Here is a 15442-nt window from a genome sequence, read left to right on the forward strand (position 1 = left end):
GCGCGAAGGGTCTCCCAGGTGAAAAACGGAGTAAGCTAAATATAAGTTGTTGATTTAATCTACATCAACGGTTATTAACCTTATGAGAGGAGGCAAGGAGGGTGATAAGTTATACTGTCCCTTGTTGGAGGACTGCTATTCCATGGCGGCAAATTTTGATAGGATATCCTTCTCCCATATCTTTAGGGACGAGAAGTTTGTGCCAACTTCTTAGCGAATCTGGGTCGTCAAAACTAAGACTGGGGCACTTGGATCTTCAGTGATGCTTCGAAAGGCTTGGCGGTCCTGCTTGATCGAGATGCTGGGGTGCGTACACCCGCATAGTTAGATAGTTTTGAGGCTTAGCCTCTCTTTTCCCACCAAAAATAAAAAAATAAAAAAAAATCCACATCAATGGTTTAAATGAAGGAATTTTTTTTTTTTTTTTAAATTAAAGCATTTCCTGGCAACATGGATGCGAATGATCAAGTGTCTCGAATTGATGCATCTTAAGCTTCGAACTTATGCACCTTAAGCTTTAAACATACGCACCTTAAGAGTTAATTAATTGATACACCTTAAAACTAGAAAGTGAGACACCATCTTTAAACATACACATCTTAAGTTATAAACATATGCATCTTAAAGTTTAAACTTAAGCACCTTAAGCTTTAAACTTAGGCACCTAAAATTATAAACTTACGCACCTTAAGTCGAAAAATAATGCACCTTAAGCTTTAAACATACGTACCTTAAGTTATAAACATACGCACCTCAAGCTATAAACTTACATACCTTAAATTAGAAAGTGACACACCTTAAACTTTAAATATACGCACCTTAAGCTATAAACTTACGTACCTTAAGTTGTTAAGCTTTAAACTTAAGCACCTAAAACTATAAACTTATGCACATTAAGCTATAAATTTACGCACCTTAAAATTTAAACTTACGCACTTTAAGTTTTGAACTTATGCAAAATTACTATAATGCTACCCCATTTATATTAAAAAATAAAAAATAAAAATCTTCATTCTAAGCTGTTGATTTTGACTAGATCAATGACTGAGATTTCATCACGTTTTTTACCTGAAAACCTCCTTCGTATTTGATCTCTAGTGTGTATAATATATATATATATATATATATATATATATATATATATATATTTTTAGGAATATAGCGGAATAATGCGGAAGCAAAGAATCAAAAATTGAGAATTATAGAAGTTAGATAATAGAAATAGGGTAAATATATAAATGACAAAATAATAAATTGATGAATTGGGAAAATATAAAATATATATATTAAACTCTCAATAGAGAATTACAAGAAAAATATATATATCTATGTATGTGAGAGAATGCAAAGGAAGGAAAGAAGAATTCAATATTGAATTGATGTATGTTGAAAGCAAAGATAAGCTTGCTATTTATACATAGAATGAAGCAAGAAATGCGGCATGCAACTTTGGACGTCCCGAAGTCAAAGGACGTGCGAAATGGAGATGGTGCGCAACGTGGAAAAATGGTTCATGGTCTTTATGAATGAATTTGAATTTGATCCACATCAAACATATATATATATATATAATTTTAAAATTTTCAACCAACTAAGCTACTCAAACTAATAAACATATATATATAAAGGGAAGGGGTGAGGTGGGGCGGGGTGGGGCGGGTGGGGCGGGGAGGGGCTGCTTCCACTGTCCCATAGTGGCTCCGACCTGAATAATGGACTACATGTAAAGATTGCTAGGCAATCTTGGTTTTGCAAGTGCAAAGAGTGGATTTTCAAGAAAGAGGTCATGTTTGGACTCGGTTAAGTCTATGCATGGCAGGTCAGCTGGAACCCTCCAAGTGAAGCCTTGAATAAGCCTAGCCATTAGCATGACAGACATCAAAGAACCTAGCTTCACTCCTGGGCATCCTCGTCTCCCGGCACTAAACGACATCATCTTCAACTCAGAATCAGTTAAGACCACATCCTCACCGTTGAGGTGGCGCTCCGGCTTAAATTTGAGGGGATCCTCCCAGGCTCTTTTATTCCGGCCTAGTCCAGTGCGGCTGATGATCACTTGGCTGCCTTTGGGAATGAAGTAACCACCCACAACTGTATCCTTTGTGGACAAATGAGGAGGGGTGAAGGGTGCGATTGGGTGGAGCCTGAACCCTTCTTTAACACAGGCTTTTATATAGTTTAGGTTAGGTAAATCGGATTCTTGAACAAGCCTCTCCCTCCCACCACGTTGTCTACCTCTTCCACTGCTTTTTCCAGTAGTTTTGGTTGGTTTATCATCTCTGCCAGTGCCCATTCCACAGCATTCGATGGATTGTCCAAAGCTGCTATCATTATTTCCAGAACTTGTGTTTTGATCTCTTTATCACTCAACATTGGTCTTCCATCATTATCCTTGAGCTTAACAAGAACATCAACGATGTCTTCTTCCACAGTTTTAGTCCCATCTTTCCACATTTGTATCCTCTCGTCCACTTGGGTATCAAGGTGTTTTCTCGTGACCGCCAGAGCTTTGGTGATGATGCTTTTATGGCCGTCGAGATCAAATATACTCAGCCACGAATGTAGTCGGCCACACCCAATCCATAAAGATAGCGAAGAATTGTGAAGACGGCCTTAAGCAGCTCTTCATCTACGGCACCGGGTCCTCCATCTGCCGCCCACTGCCAAAGTACCTCTTGTTGAACAACATCTTCTTAGTCACATTTCCGCAGTAGTGTCGTGTGGCTTGTCGGACATCAACAACCGCTCCATGGCGCTGGCCTCCGAGATCTTGCACTGGTTGTAGATGAAACGAAGGAGATGATCGGCTTCTTCCACCCTTTTATTTACAAGCCAGTGCTGTGTGGCCGGAGAAAGCACGTGGGAGGTGAGAATTCTTCGCTTTTTCGTCCACTCCTCGCCGTAGGGGAGAAACAGCGAGCTCAAGTATCCGTTGCTGATTAGACCCGCAGACATGCAACGGGTCTTGACGAGAAAATGGAGTCTTGCTTCTTCAAGAACTCGCGAGCCAGCTCCGGGACGTGACGGGAATCACGTAGGTGCCTCCGAGACGGATGCATGCGATTTCAGTCTTCATTTCATCCATCACGCCGTGTATCCACCGGAAAGCAGGCTTGTTCCGGAGAATCTCCGGGATAGATCCCACAAGAGGCCAGGGTTTCGGCCCCGGGGAATTGACAGTGACGACGAGGACGACCCGTACCACTTCTTTGTTTTGTAAATTAGCCATTGGATTGTGACACTAAGCATTACAGTAAATAATGCCAGTGGAAGAAAGATAATGGAAGAAAATCTAAGGTAGCGCATAAAATCAAAGATGGGTGCCATTTCCTTTTTTTTTTTTTTTTTTTTTTTTTTTTTTTTTTTTTTTTTGGGTCTATATAGGAACTAGTAACAGAAGTAGTGAGTAGTGAGCTTGGTAATTGGGGAAGCAGTGTTTGCCCTATTTATAGTTGTTGGAAAGCATGGATGCCATGCACCTGAGCGGACATTACTTTTGTCCTTTTTTAGACAAACGAAAAAAGGAGGGCCAAGGACCAGTCAAATGTTAACAAGTTGCACCCTTATAAGGGTAGTTATGGGATTGAGTTTCACTGAAGACAATATTAGTTCTTTTGTACTTCAATAGGTTGAGAAAATATAATTATGAACAGATATTGTATTGTACTAGAGTCACTAAAAAAAAAAAAACACGAGTATTATCTATTAATTTCCTGATAGGAATGGGCATAAAAATGATCGTTGTAGCCTTGGAACCGAGTGAATGGAACACACCCTAAATTTAGCATGCGAATGTTTATTTGTACCTGATCTGACAACATGCATATTGTCAACAATTTAAACATGTGAAATGTTATAATTGTTTTATACTTTTAATCTCAATTATAGTTATATTTGTGGTTGAGATAATGCAGTGGGCTTCAATATTGTTTTGTAATGCAATTTGCTATCCACTCAAAATATTATTGGTTGAGAATCCATACACCACAGACCACATATGATTGTATATGCCGAATCTCTTGTTCTTCCACGGTGTGCAATCCCATAAAGAACTCCATGCTCACCGACTGAAATGTTGTACTGTTCGTTGAAAATGGTTAATGAGATAGATGGCTTGGAGTTGTCCCTCACTTTGTAGTCACATTTGAAACCACAAATTCATAAATAAATGGTCCATAATTGTCAATCCCCCGGGACCATAATAAATAAAAAGAGAAAGGGTTTACTTGAGGTTTTAACCCAACACAAGAAAGTTCTTCCACAGTGTGTGCAATCACATAAGAACTCAATGATCATGAGGTAGATGACTTGAAGGTGGCCACAAATTCATAAACAAATGGTCATAAGTGTCCCCTCTCCAACTAAAGACTTGGGACCATAATAAATAAAAACGAAAAAAGAAGAATGGAACCTTTTCACCCTCATCATTTTAGGATTTGATTTGCACCTCTTTCCTTAGGTACAAGAGAAAACCTCTATGTTATACAATTCAACATGTCCCTAAAAGACTCTTATATATAGTGGTTCAAACCAATTCTCTCAAACCAAGGTGCAACAATACTTTTACATACAAATCTTTTCCACCTTCATTTTCTAACTCAAATGGATCTTGTTACGAAGAACTCGAATCCACTTTAATTTGACCCGACCCAAATCGAAAGTGAATCCTGCATATATTTGTGATGCCACTTAAATGCATTTTATGCTAAAAATTCCTACAAATATAGTAGCTAGCATCCAATTACTCCCTCCTTGCAATGTCTGATGGACTCGGAGTCCATACTCAAATATTATTTACATGTCAAAAATACTCAATATAATTCGAGCTAGAGGGATGGCAAAGTCAAATCAAAATGCTGAAGTCCTGAAGGTTGCTTTGAGCAGAGTTTGCAGGATTGGCCTTTTTGAAAACCATTAAAAAATAACTAAATTCTTAAGAATCTCAAGTCCGCTTTTATTGCCCATCCAATATAGGAACATCAGATGGGCAATTATCTAAGGAAGAGGGATGTTGAACTCCTCTATTTGAATTTTCGATGTGATGATCCCATATCACAAAGGACAGTGGCTCCCCATTGTTGGTTTGTTTGATTTTTGTATTTTTTTTTTATTATTTTGAGTATTATTTATTTTTGTGTCTTTTAATTATTATTATTATTATTATTATTATTATTATTATTATTATTATTATTATTATTATTTATTTTTGTGTCATTTTTAATTATTATTATTATTCTTATTATTAATGTCTAATGAGTTAAGCGTAAACAATTTATTTTACCAACCACACTTTATAATATAACCACCTAATTACTATCACAAGGTCAAATGAGCTAATACTTGGATCACAACAACCCCAACTAAAAGTTTGTTACTTTGTTGACTTGATAATTATAAGTTTGACAAGTTTTACTCCTAATTGGAGCCGGTAAATTTTATAATTTAAATGAAATTAAATCACGACAAGTAATGTAACAAATGTCACTCTTTCACGGCGGCCGACACATTCATTCATGTTCAAAAAGCGGCAACCAATCGAGATCGATCATCCTTCACATTCCGGTGATTGTAGAGATGACCACGGTTCGGTTCGAATCGGATATTCGAACCATAATCGATATTGTGCTAATCGAATTAGAATTCTAAGGTTTCAATTCTGATTATAGAAAATTTGAAACTGAAATCGCCGATTCTGATTAAGAACCTTGAATTTAAAATAAAAATAAAATAAAATAAAATAAAATGGCCAATAAGCCACTAGGCCAGTGGCCTACTGGCCACTTTTGCCACGTGCAACAAACAACATTAACATATAATTTATTTAAAAAAAAAAAAAAAAATCCGGTTAGTTCTAACCGGAACCGTGTCATGCCCAGGTGATTCGCCTAAAGATTTGTAGCTTTCATAGGAAGAGGTTGTGGGTCACCTTAAACGTACTAAAATTGCATTTGCATATGTGCAGCGTCACGTGCAGAAAGCTAGTGAGAAACGTGCTTCACATTTTAAAATACACAACGTCAGAAACGGCTAGGGCCTAGAGGTGTTAACCCTTTGGTTTAATGGCCACAGACTTAACTTTCGGGGTAACGGATTGTGTCGGCACAGTCCGGCCCCGCCATATTATATTATTTCAAAAACAACAAAAAACAAAAAACAAAAAAAAAAAACAAAAAAAAAAAAACAAATTGAATACTTTAATCAACAACAATTTCGCATCCAAAATAGATCAATGAACTTATGGCCTAATGGTACTAAATGGATCTCTCATATGGGAGGTTATGTGTTTGAGTTTTAGTAGAGTCATTATTAAATTTCTGTGCTTCATAGTTTGAGAAATTAATTATGAACATACACTATATTGTAACAGAGACCACCACAAGGGAGTTTTTTGCACTTTTAGTCCCACGACTATAGTGGCACTGGCAGAATTGATCCACGACTTTTGAACCTTGCAATTTTAGTCCACGACTATTGATTTTTTTTGCAAAAATGGTCCTTCCGGCCACTTTTCCGTCAAAATTTTACCAGAAAAAAAAAATTCTCCATTTTTAGCCGGGTTAAAATTGACATTTTACTTATCTCAAAAAATTAAAAGAAAAAAATTGATATTTGACTACATACAATATTACTGGGCTACATACTACTGCCCCAGGCGGCGGAGTTCCTGGAGCAGGCAGGGCTGTCAGTAAGCGGCGGAGAGCGGCCATGGCGTTTCCCGGGCTAGTTGGGTTATCCGGCAGCAGCATTGGACTGCTCCAGGAACTCCACCGCCTGGGGTAGTAGTATGTAGCCCAGTAATATTGTATGTAGTCAAATATCAATTTTTTTCTTTTAATTTTTTGAGATAAGTAAAATGTCAATTTTAACCCGACTAAAAATAGAGAATTTTTTTTTTCCGGTGAAATTTTGACGGAAAAGTGGCCGGAAGGACCATTTTTGCAAAAAAAATCAATAGTCGTGGACTAAAATTGCAAGGTTCAAAAGTCGTGGATCAATTCTGTCAGTGCCACTATAGTCGTGGGACTAAAAGTGCAAAAAACTCCACCACAATGTTTGGCTAATTGAATTAGTAACAGTTTTATAGAGTACATGCACCTAAGTGCAAAGTAAAATGTATTATAATTTATAAGTGCAACAATATAATATACATCATGCAAATCCAATAAAGTAGCTCAAGTGTCAAATGAGCTCTCTTTGTGACAGTGAGATTTGGGATAGCCTTGGGTTTGATTCCCACAAGTGATGATTTCTTTTGGGCCAGCTCCTGTGCCTCTCAGAGCGAACCGGGTGGACCGACAGAGAAAAACCTGGACCACATTGTGGTTTACACCAAAAAAAATATACACCAAGCAACAATATTAAGAATTTATCACTAGGTGCACCAATGTTAAAAAGTAAATTACATTATTAAAAAAAAATACCATTGTATTTTTTTAAAATTACATCGTTAGATTTGGACAGATGGGCACCTGTGATTAGTTCTCATTCCTCTCATGCGCACCCGTTCTGATCACCTGAATGTGCCATGTTGTTAGGTGTGGTCATATGGTCAATTACAGGCCATTAGATTAGGTAAATCCAATGAATCACATTAATCAAGATTCTTCCAGTATTTTCGCGCACATTCTCCTACCAGCAACTGTAAGGGTAAACTCTCACAGGCATCGGAATAGGGAAAATCACATTGTTGTGTGTTTTATTTGTGTAATTGGTGCATTATTAGCCTTACTCTGGTGTATTTGTAGATTCCCATTGGTGCCAAGTTCTGGTGCGGCAAACGCCTTCCCGTGTGGCCAGTGCAGCCGCACCAATGCCATGTTATGAAATGCACAACAAAAAACATACACAAATTAGGTACGCATCACCAAAAACGCGCCATGAGATATGAATAAATACACCATACATTGTTCAGGAATACACTATTGGTGTGTTTTACTATGATGTGTTTTATTACACTATTGGTGCATGTTATCAACACTGTTGGTGTATTCTGGAACCCGGCCACTATAAATGGCCACTGTAATTACCATAACACCCCCACACGTGAAAATCCTCAAATCCTCAGAATTAGCAATGTCATTAAATTAAACTGATTCAACCACACAGATACGACCATACCGCCACACCTAATGACATGACCACATATGAGCGTTCTTATATATATATATATTCGTTAAAATGAGAACCATGCTTCCTGTGCGGTCGGTGCGGTTTACCATTAGGTATGCATAAATACACCATACAGTGTTCGAAAATCCACCAGAACGAAATGTCACAAAATGCACACACACCAAAAAAATGCACCACCATCATAATGATGTATTTTCGAACACTATGTGGTGCATTTATGCGTACCTAATGGTGTAAACCGCACTGACCGCGGGAAGCTCTGTTCTCTTAAGAACCAGATCATATATATATATATATATATATATATATTATATATATATATAATATATATTATATATATATATATATATATAGAGTGTGAATTCCATTTTTAGTCCTACTGTTATAGGGCGTTTCCAATTTCAGTATACTTTAATTTTTTTTGCCTCTTTACAACCACTGTTATTGAATGTGTTCCACTTTTAGTCCATCGTTAATATTTCCGTCAAGAGGTCGTATAATCAAAGGGTATTTTGGTCTTTTTATGTTTGTCTCTTCTCCTTTTAATCTAGGCGCTTCGTCCTCCTCCGATATTCGAAGATGGCTCTTCGAACAACGAGAATGGGAAGCCAAAGCTACATCGTTTCGTTCGTTCCAATATAGGCCGGCGAGGTTTCTTAGGTTTTAGGTTTAATGTTCTCATTTATTTAGTCAAACATAGTCTTGTATGAGAAGAAAGGTCAAAATACCCCTAGATTACACGACCTCTTGATGGAAATAATAACGGTGGGACTAAAAGTGGAACACATTCAATAATAGTGGTTATAAAGTGGCAAAAAAAAATTAAGATGGACTAAAATTGGAAACGCCTCTATAACGGTAGGACCAAAAATGGAATTCACTTTTATATATATTATATATATATATATATATATATATATATATATATATATATATATATATACTATTTTTTTACGCGCATTGCGCGATTGGATAATGCCCAATGTTTTTTAAATAAGTACTTTAAAGTATATAAAGGCAAGATTATATTAGAATTGTTCATGCATAGATAATTGAATGTTGAATTTGCGTATTTAAATAGGTAATTCTAAGTTTACAAATGTAAGAATATAGTCAAAATTGATAATAATTTTCAATAAAATAATTGTATAGGTATGGTTGAAATCAAATACGTGACATATAAGGGAGAGCAAATAAAAATTAGGGCATAAAATATTAAATATATACTAATATTGAAGAGCTAACTGTTGATTGCCAAACAAGACATTGCGAGATAGTTTCCCACTTCAATTTGTTGTGTGATTAGAATACTATTTTTGTCAATAAATCCCCTAAGTAGTTAATATGATTGACTTAATTATATTTTTATTTTTTTATTTTTCAAAACAATATTATTATTATTATTATTATTATTATTATTATTATTATTATTATTATTATTATTATTATTATTATTATTATTATTATTATTATTATTATTAAATATATGTATACCCTTAGGTCATTTTACATGTTAATCTAAACAGCTAATTTTTTCAAATATCTGTTTACCAATCGTTGATATAATTCGCTGGTCAAATCCGCTAATATAATCCGCTAACGCTAACCACTAACTGCTGATTGTCAAACAAGGACATTGCGAGATAGTTCTCACTTTAATTTGTTGTGTGATTTGACTACTCTCTTTGTCAACAAATCTTTCAAGTAGTTAATATGATTGGCTTTATTAATTATATATATATTTTTAATTTTTTCATGGTATTAATAAAATACTTGGTAAATAAATATATAGCATTATTTGTATTATAACTTTGATATTTAATTAAAAAATAGTGCACAATAAAGATAATAGACAATGTAGTGAATATAATCAATTGATGAATTTGAATGTAAAGAATTTTTACATTGGAGAAATATAAAGACAATATAACTAATAAAATTATTTCTCTTAATTAATTTATTGATAATGAATAATTTTTTTAATAAAGACATTGTAGAGATAATGCAGCGAATATAATCAATTGATGAATTTGAATGTAAAGAATTTGTATGGTAGAGAAAATAAAGACAATATAACTAATGAAATTATTTCTCTTATTTTTTGAAAATTATTTCTCTCATTTAATTTATTGATAATGAATAATTTTTTTGAATAAAGAAATTGTAGACACATTACTCTAAATTAAAGAAATGCATATGTATTATTTTTTGTTGTAGCTACTAAATTATTATTTATGCCAACTTTGATTGGGATGTGGTTCGAACCTAAGACCTATCTTATTGGAATCAATGAGTAAGTTAACGGTGAACTAACAAAAATTAACGGAAAAGATAATATTTAACGGAAAAGTTAACGGATAATCATATTCATTAAGGATAAATTAGGAAATCTTAACGAAAAATTAAAATCTGATCAATCTGAGCCATTCATTTGATTAAAAGATTTGACCGCCATTTTTTCTATCCATTATAGGCCTAACTCTCTTGGGCTCTTATTAGTATAGTAGATATATAACCGGAAAAATAAACATAAATGAATGTTATTACTTTCATTCACACTTCATCATCATATCTCGTAGAACAATTTATTAAGCTGTGTGAAATATACATAAGATTGGGACGACGCCCACAAGTAGGGATCACACTTGATAATTCTAAAACAACATTATTCACCATACCGAGTATTTGGCAACTCTTATTACAACTTAGAATATAAATTGTGTTTTAAAGTCAAAACGCAAGAAATTTGTGAATACAATACAGGGTCATTAAATCCTAATATGTTAATATTGTCTGACTAGATATTTGAAAGGAACTTGTGATTACAAAACAAGGTAATCAATTACATATATGTTAACATTGTGTGTTCGTAGTATACAAATTGTGAATTTTTAAAGGATAAAATTGTAAAGATGTAGTATGTAAATTGTGAACATTTGGACTCGAGTCCACAGAATAATTTGACATACAAACATATTACATCAACCTAGAACATATGTCCGATCATTATAAGTCTAGCACAATACAATTATATATTTTGTAAAAGGTTATGCTCGTTGGCCTGTTAGCTCTTAACTGGTGAATTGCTTTTGCAGGATAAATGTAATGAGAAGAGTAAAAGAGGGAAAGTAGACAATTAGCATTTTTATTAATCAACCTCTATCAATACAAATGGTTACATCATATATATAATGTACAAGTGTAATTGGTATACTTAATGGTAATAATGCGACCGTTGCGATTGTTATAAAATACAATAATAATATCCACTTAATTCTATTATTTATAATACTCTCACTTGGACATTATTTGTAACACCCCCTAATTTTCATTCTAATTAAAGCCTTATACATGCAGATATCTAAACAAAACATCAAACACAGCGGAAGACTGAAAAAGATTATATAAACTGGAAACGAAAGGGGTGCTATGCCACGCTCACCCAGAGGTGAACGCACAGGCTAACATCTGCATAAATCACAATCTAAAATCCATATATGTCCAAAGTACTAAAGTCTATCCTTGACACACAGGCCATAACAACAAAACATGGGAGCTACACTAGTAGGTTCTAGGCCGCGCTCATCTATACATCACCTGAAAGAAACACATAAAAGATGGGACGACGCCGGTCAGCGAATAATGCTGGTAACCCACCAATACATGTGAAATATCATACATAGATAAGATATATATATAAAATCATTTGCGAAACGGAATATGTATATATAAGTTCAAAACCAAGAGCAGAAGTCAACACAAGACTCTAAGCACTCACAAACAACAATACGGGAACACATCCCAAGACACAAGATGTAATAACGACTCACAAAAACGGCTCAAGGCATAATCTACCATCACACAGTAGATTAACACCCGACATGCATAACTCAAGAGAATAAGGACACAACAGATGGCAACACATGCCTAGGCAACACATGCCTTTGTGACTACACACGTCACAAGAAGAGAACTCACAACAACAGCTACACAAGCCTTCGTGACATCACCCATCACGAATTGATATGCCTTCCTTATGCCCGGTTCCAAACTTATGGCTACCCCCAACCTTATGTCTAGTTTCAACCTTTACCTCCAGGACCCCTGCAAGAAGGTACAAACAACACACATGCTAGCATTTAAACACCGAACTAGCATGCTTATCAAACGGGTAAACCAAATGTAGTTCCGAAGAACACACAAGACTCATCACGGTTCAACGAATCACAATGTTGAACACTTAGCACGATTCAAGACACCAAAACCTACATGGAATCCGACCATATAGTTCTAGACATACGAAACATGAAGAAGACACTCAAATAGTTCCACAAAAGAACATCGGGAAGTCAAAAGACCAAATACCGAGGAACAAATCCCCCAACAACACTAACATGTTCCCCGTGGGTGGACCCACGGGTAGACCCCCACTCGTGGTTCGCCCGCGGGTACACACCCACGACCACATGTACCCCCGGTGGGCGGCGGGTGGACGCCTACCCGCTGTTCCGCCCGCGGGTACGTACCTGTACACCAAAATAATCCCTTCGGGGATTTTCAACACCAAGCTCAAATTCAAGTCCAAAACATGCCAAATCTCTCCAAATACAACAAAATGACTTGAATCAAAGGAATATCCAAGAAATGGCATACATGAACCCTAATAACAAGCTCTAGATATGCATTTTCACAAGAATGCATAAACACTCACATTTCATAGCAAGATCACATGTAGAATCCAAGAAATCATCATATAGGTAAGCAAAATAGATTTTGTAGAGCATGGGTTACCTCTTGTAGACAAAAACCTTCACTTAACACTTCACCAAGCTCCTAATAAGTCTCACCTTCCAAACCCACTTCAAGAACCCACCAAAAGATCATAAAGATTCTATATTAAGAAAAACACCTTAGAAAATACTAAAAAACAAGATGAACATAGATCTTACCCTCCTAAATGCCCAAATGTATGAAAGGTAGAATCTTGGAGACAACCTTTGAAGATTTGACAAAGCTCCAACTTGGCTTGGAAGAAAAACTATCTAAGTTTTAGAGAGAAGGGAGAGCTCAAGTTTGGAAAGTGTAAGGAGAAAGAATGAGGAGTGTCTACTAGGTTAGCTTGCATTACTAACAAGAGGTGAAATGTCATGAATACCCTTACTAAAATGAAGAGGTGTAAGGGAACAAGGGAACTACTCACAAAGCTTAATGTACAACCTTGACTTTCGGTTGACTAGTCAATTACTAGTCCCCGACTATTGAATTTTCAGAATTTAAGGAATTAAATTACAAATTGAATTAGGATTAATTACTTAATTAATCCTGATGGGGTGAGAACCCCGGCCCAAGAAAAGAGGGCCCAAAGAGGAAAGACCAGAGAGAAGAATGGGCTGACACGAGGCAGGCCTGGAGAGTGTGTGGGCCAAGTCCAGGAGTCGGCCCAGGCCCAAATGGAAGGCCCAGGCCAGGGCTATGAAGGACGACCCAACCTGAGCATGGGCCGGAGACGAGGAGTCGGTCCGGGCCCAGCCCAAGGAAAGACTCAATGCAGAGAGCCGTTGAGGGAGCCTCCGAAGAAGTTAAGACAAGGAGCCGTTAAGGCATTAAAGGCCGGACTCGGTCCGCCGGTTACGAGCTAGAAAGAGCCGTTGGTAGACCCCGTAACGTCACTCAACGGCTCGGCACCTTGAAAGCAGCCTTGAAGTCGGCTATTATGGGCCTTTAAGTCAGTGAGGGAGGAGCCACTATAAAAAGGCTCCTCCACCCTTGTAAGAGGGGAGATTCGAGAACCCGGAGGGGGAATACAAAGCTTTATTAGCATCGCATTTCATTGAAATTAGACTTTTTGTGAAAGGTGTATCCTCCAGCTGAAAGGTTGTGTTGGACCTCCTTGGGCCCGAAAACCAAAAACCATCACTGGCGCCGTCTGTGGGGATCGAAACAAAGAGTCGCGTGCCTTCTGAGCAAAGCGAGTCTGAGAGAACTTCGAGAAGAGCCCTAGTTGCGAGAGATCGAAAGGCTTTACCATGACAGGTAGCCAAGAACAGTTGAGTCAACACGATAACGGCTAGGAGCCGACCTAAGAGATCAGTTGAATCGAAGAAACGCCCGAAGCCGGGAAAACGACACGCGACCCGCCGCCGACTCCGCGGATAAATCCACAACCAGCCGCGGTGCAGCTCACCCCGGATCAGCTACAAGCGATTGGACGCGCTTTCGCCGAGGCGAGCCGGGAATACGGGAGCAATCCGCTACTCGGATACCGCAACGAGACCCCCAACCGTCGCGCGGAGGCCAGACAATCGACAATCCGCCCGCCGGGCTGAGAGTCAACCGGCCCAGTCCGTTCATTCTCGGTTGTGTCCGGGTGTGGAACGACGGTCGGCGAGAACGGCTGGGACGAAGGGAACCCCTTCGCGCCCCATTAGAAACTCACGGTCGACAGAGCGCGCGTAAGCGTAACCGTGCAAGGAAAGCCCGGACGGTGGCTCGCCGCTTAGAGCAGCCCGCCCACGACCATGATCAACCTGTCGAGTCAGAGGTCGGCGAGAGCACGGAATCGACAGGAAACCGCGCCCAAGAGAGGGTCGAGGTGGCAAATTTAGTCCAGGAAGTACGAAATCTAAAAGAACAGGTGGAAGGAAAAGCCAAGGCCCTTGGCCGAACGCTGCTGACCGCGTTACCCTTCTCGGCCGAGATCATGGCCTTCAAGATACCGGGCGACTTCAAGTTCCCGGAGCAAGCCACGTTCGACGGGTCGGGCGACCCGCGAGAACACCTACTGAGCTACCAAGCTAAGATGCAAGTTTTAGGGGTACGGGACCCGGTCATGTGCCGCGCCTTCTTACCCACGCTAAAGGGGTCCGCGCAGAGGTGGCTCGTGGCGCAACCCCCAGGGACGATTCACAGTTTCGAGGAGCTGGCAGATCGCTTCATGAGCCACTACGCCGCCAACATCAAGCCACAGAAGGACCTGACGCACTTAGGCGACATCCACCAGGACGAGGGCGAGTCCTTAAAAACCTATTTAGCCCGCTGGCAAAAGGAGATCCAGTCGATAGAGGAAGTGGAGGACCAAACGGCACTCACTTTCTTCATCGAGTCTTTGCGGTCCGGCCAGCTGTACCGAGACCTAAGGATAATCGCCCGGCAACGTACGCGGAAGCTATCCAGATGGCCAACAAGAGAGCCAACACGGAGCAGGCCATGAAGCATAAACGACAACGCGAGGTCGGCGGGTCCACCAGCGGGAAAAGGACGCGGGCCGAGACGAAGGAAAGGCGTTCGGATGTGGCCCGGCGACCCAAAGTTA

The 15442-nt window shown here is 38.4% G+C and overlaps 1 protein-coding gene and 1 pseudogene across 1 annotated transcript; one reads left to right on the forward strand and one right to left on the reverse strand.

The window, feature by feature from the left end:
- Window positions 1-1679: 1679 nt before the first annotated feature.
- On the reverse strand, window positions 1680-3229 carry LOC109148385 (annotated as a pseudogene).
- Window positions 3230-14830: 11601 nt separating this feature from the next.
- LOC109148386 lies at window positions 14831-15340 on the forward strand. Its single transcript, XM_019296200.1, has one exon. It carries the CDS (start codon window positions 14831-14833, stop codon window positions 15338-15340), a length of 510 nt encoding a protein of 169 aa, XP_019151745.1.
- The last annotated feature ends 102 nt before the right edge of the window (window positions 15341-15442 follow it).

Source organism: Ipomoea nil, unplaced genomic scaffold (genome assembly GCF_001879475.1).
Source record: "Ipomoea nil cultivar Tokyo-kokei standard unplaced genomic scaffold, Asagao_1.1 scaffold2073, whole genome shotgun sequence".
In the NCBI taxonomy this organism is placed as follows: domain Eukaryota; kingdom Viridiplantae; phylum Streptophyta; class Magnoliopsida; order Solanales; family Convolvulaceae; genus Ipomoea; species Ipomoea nil.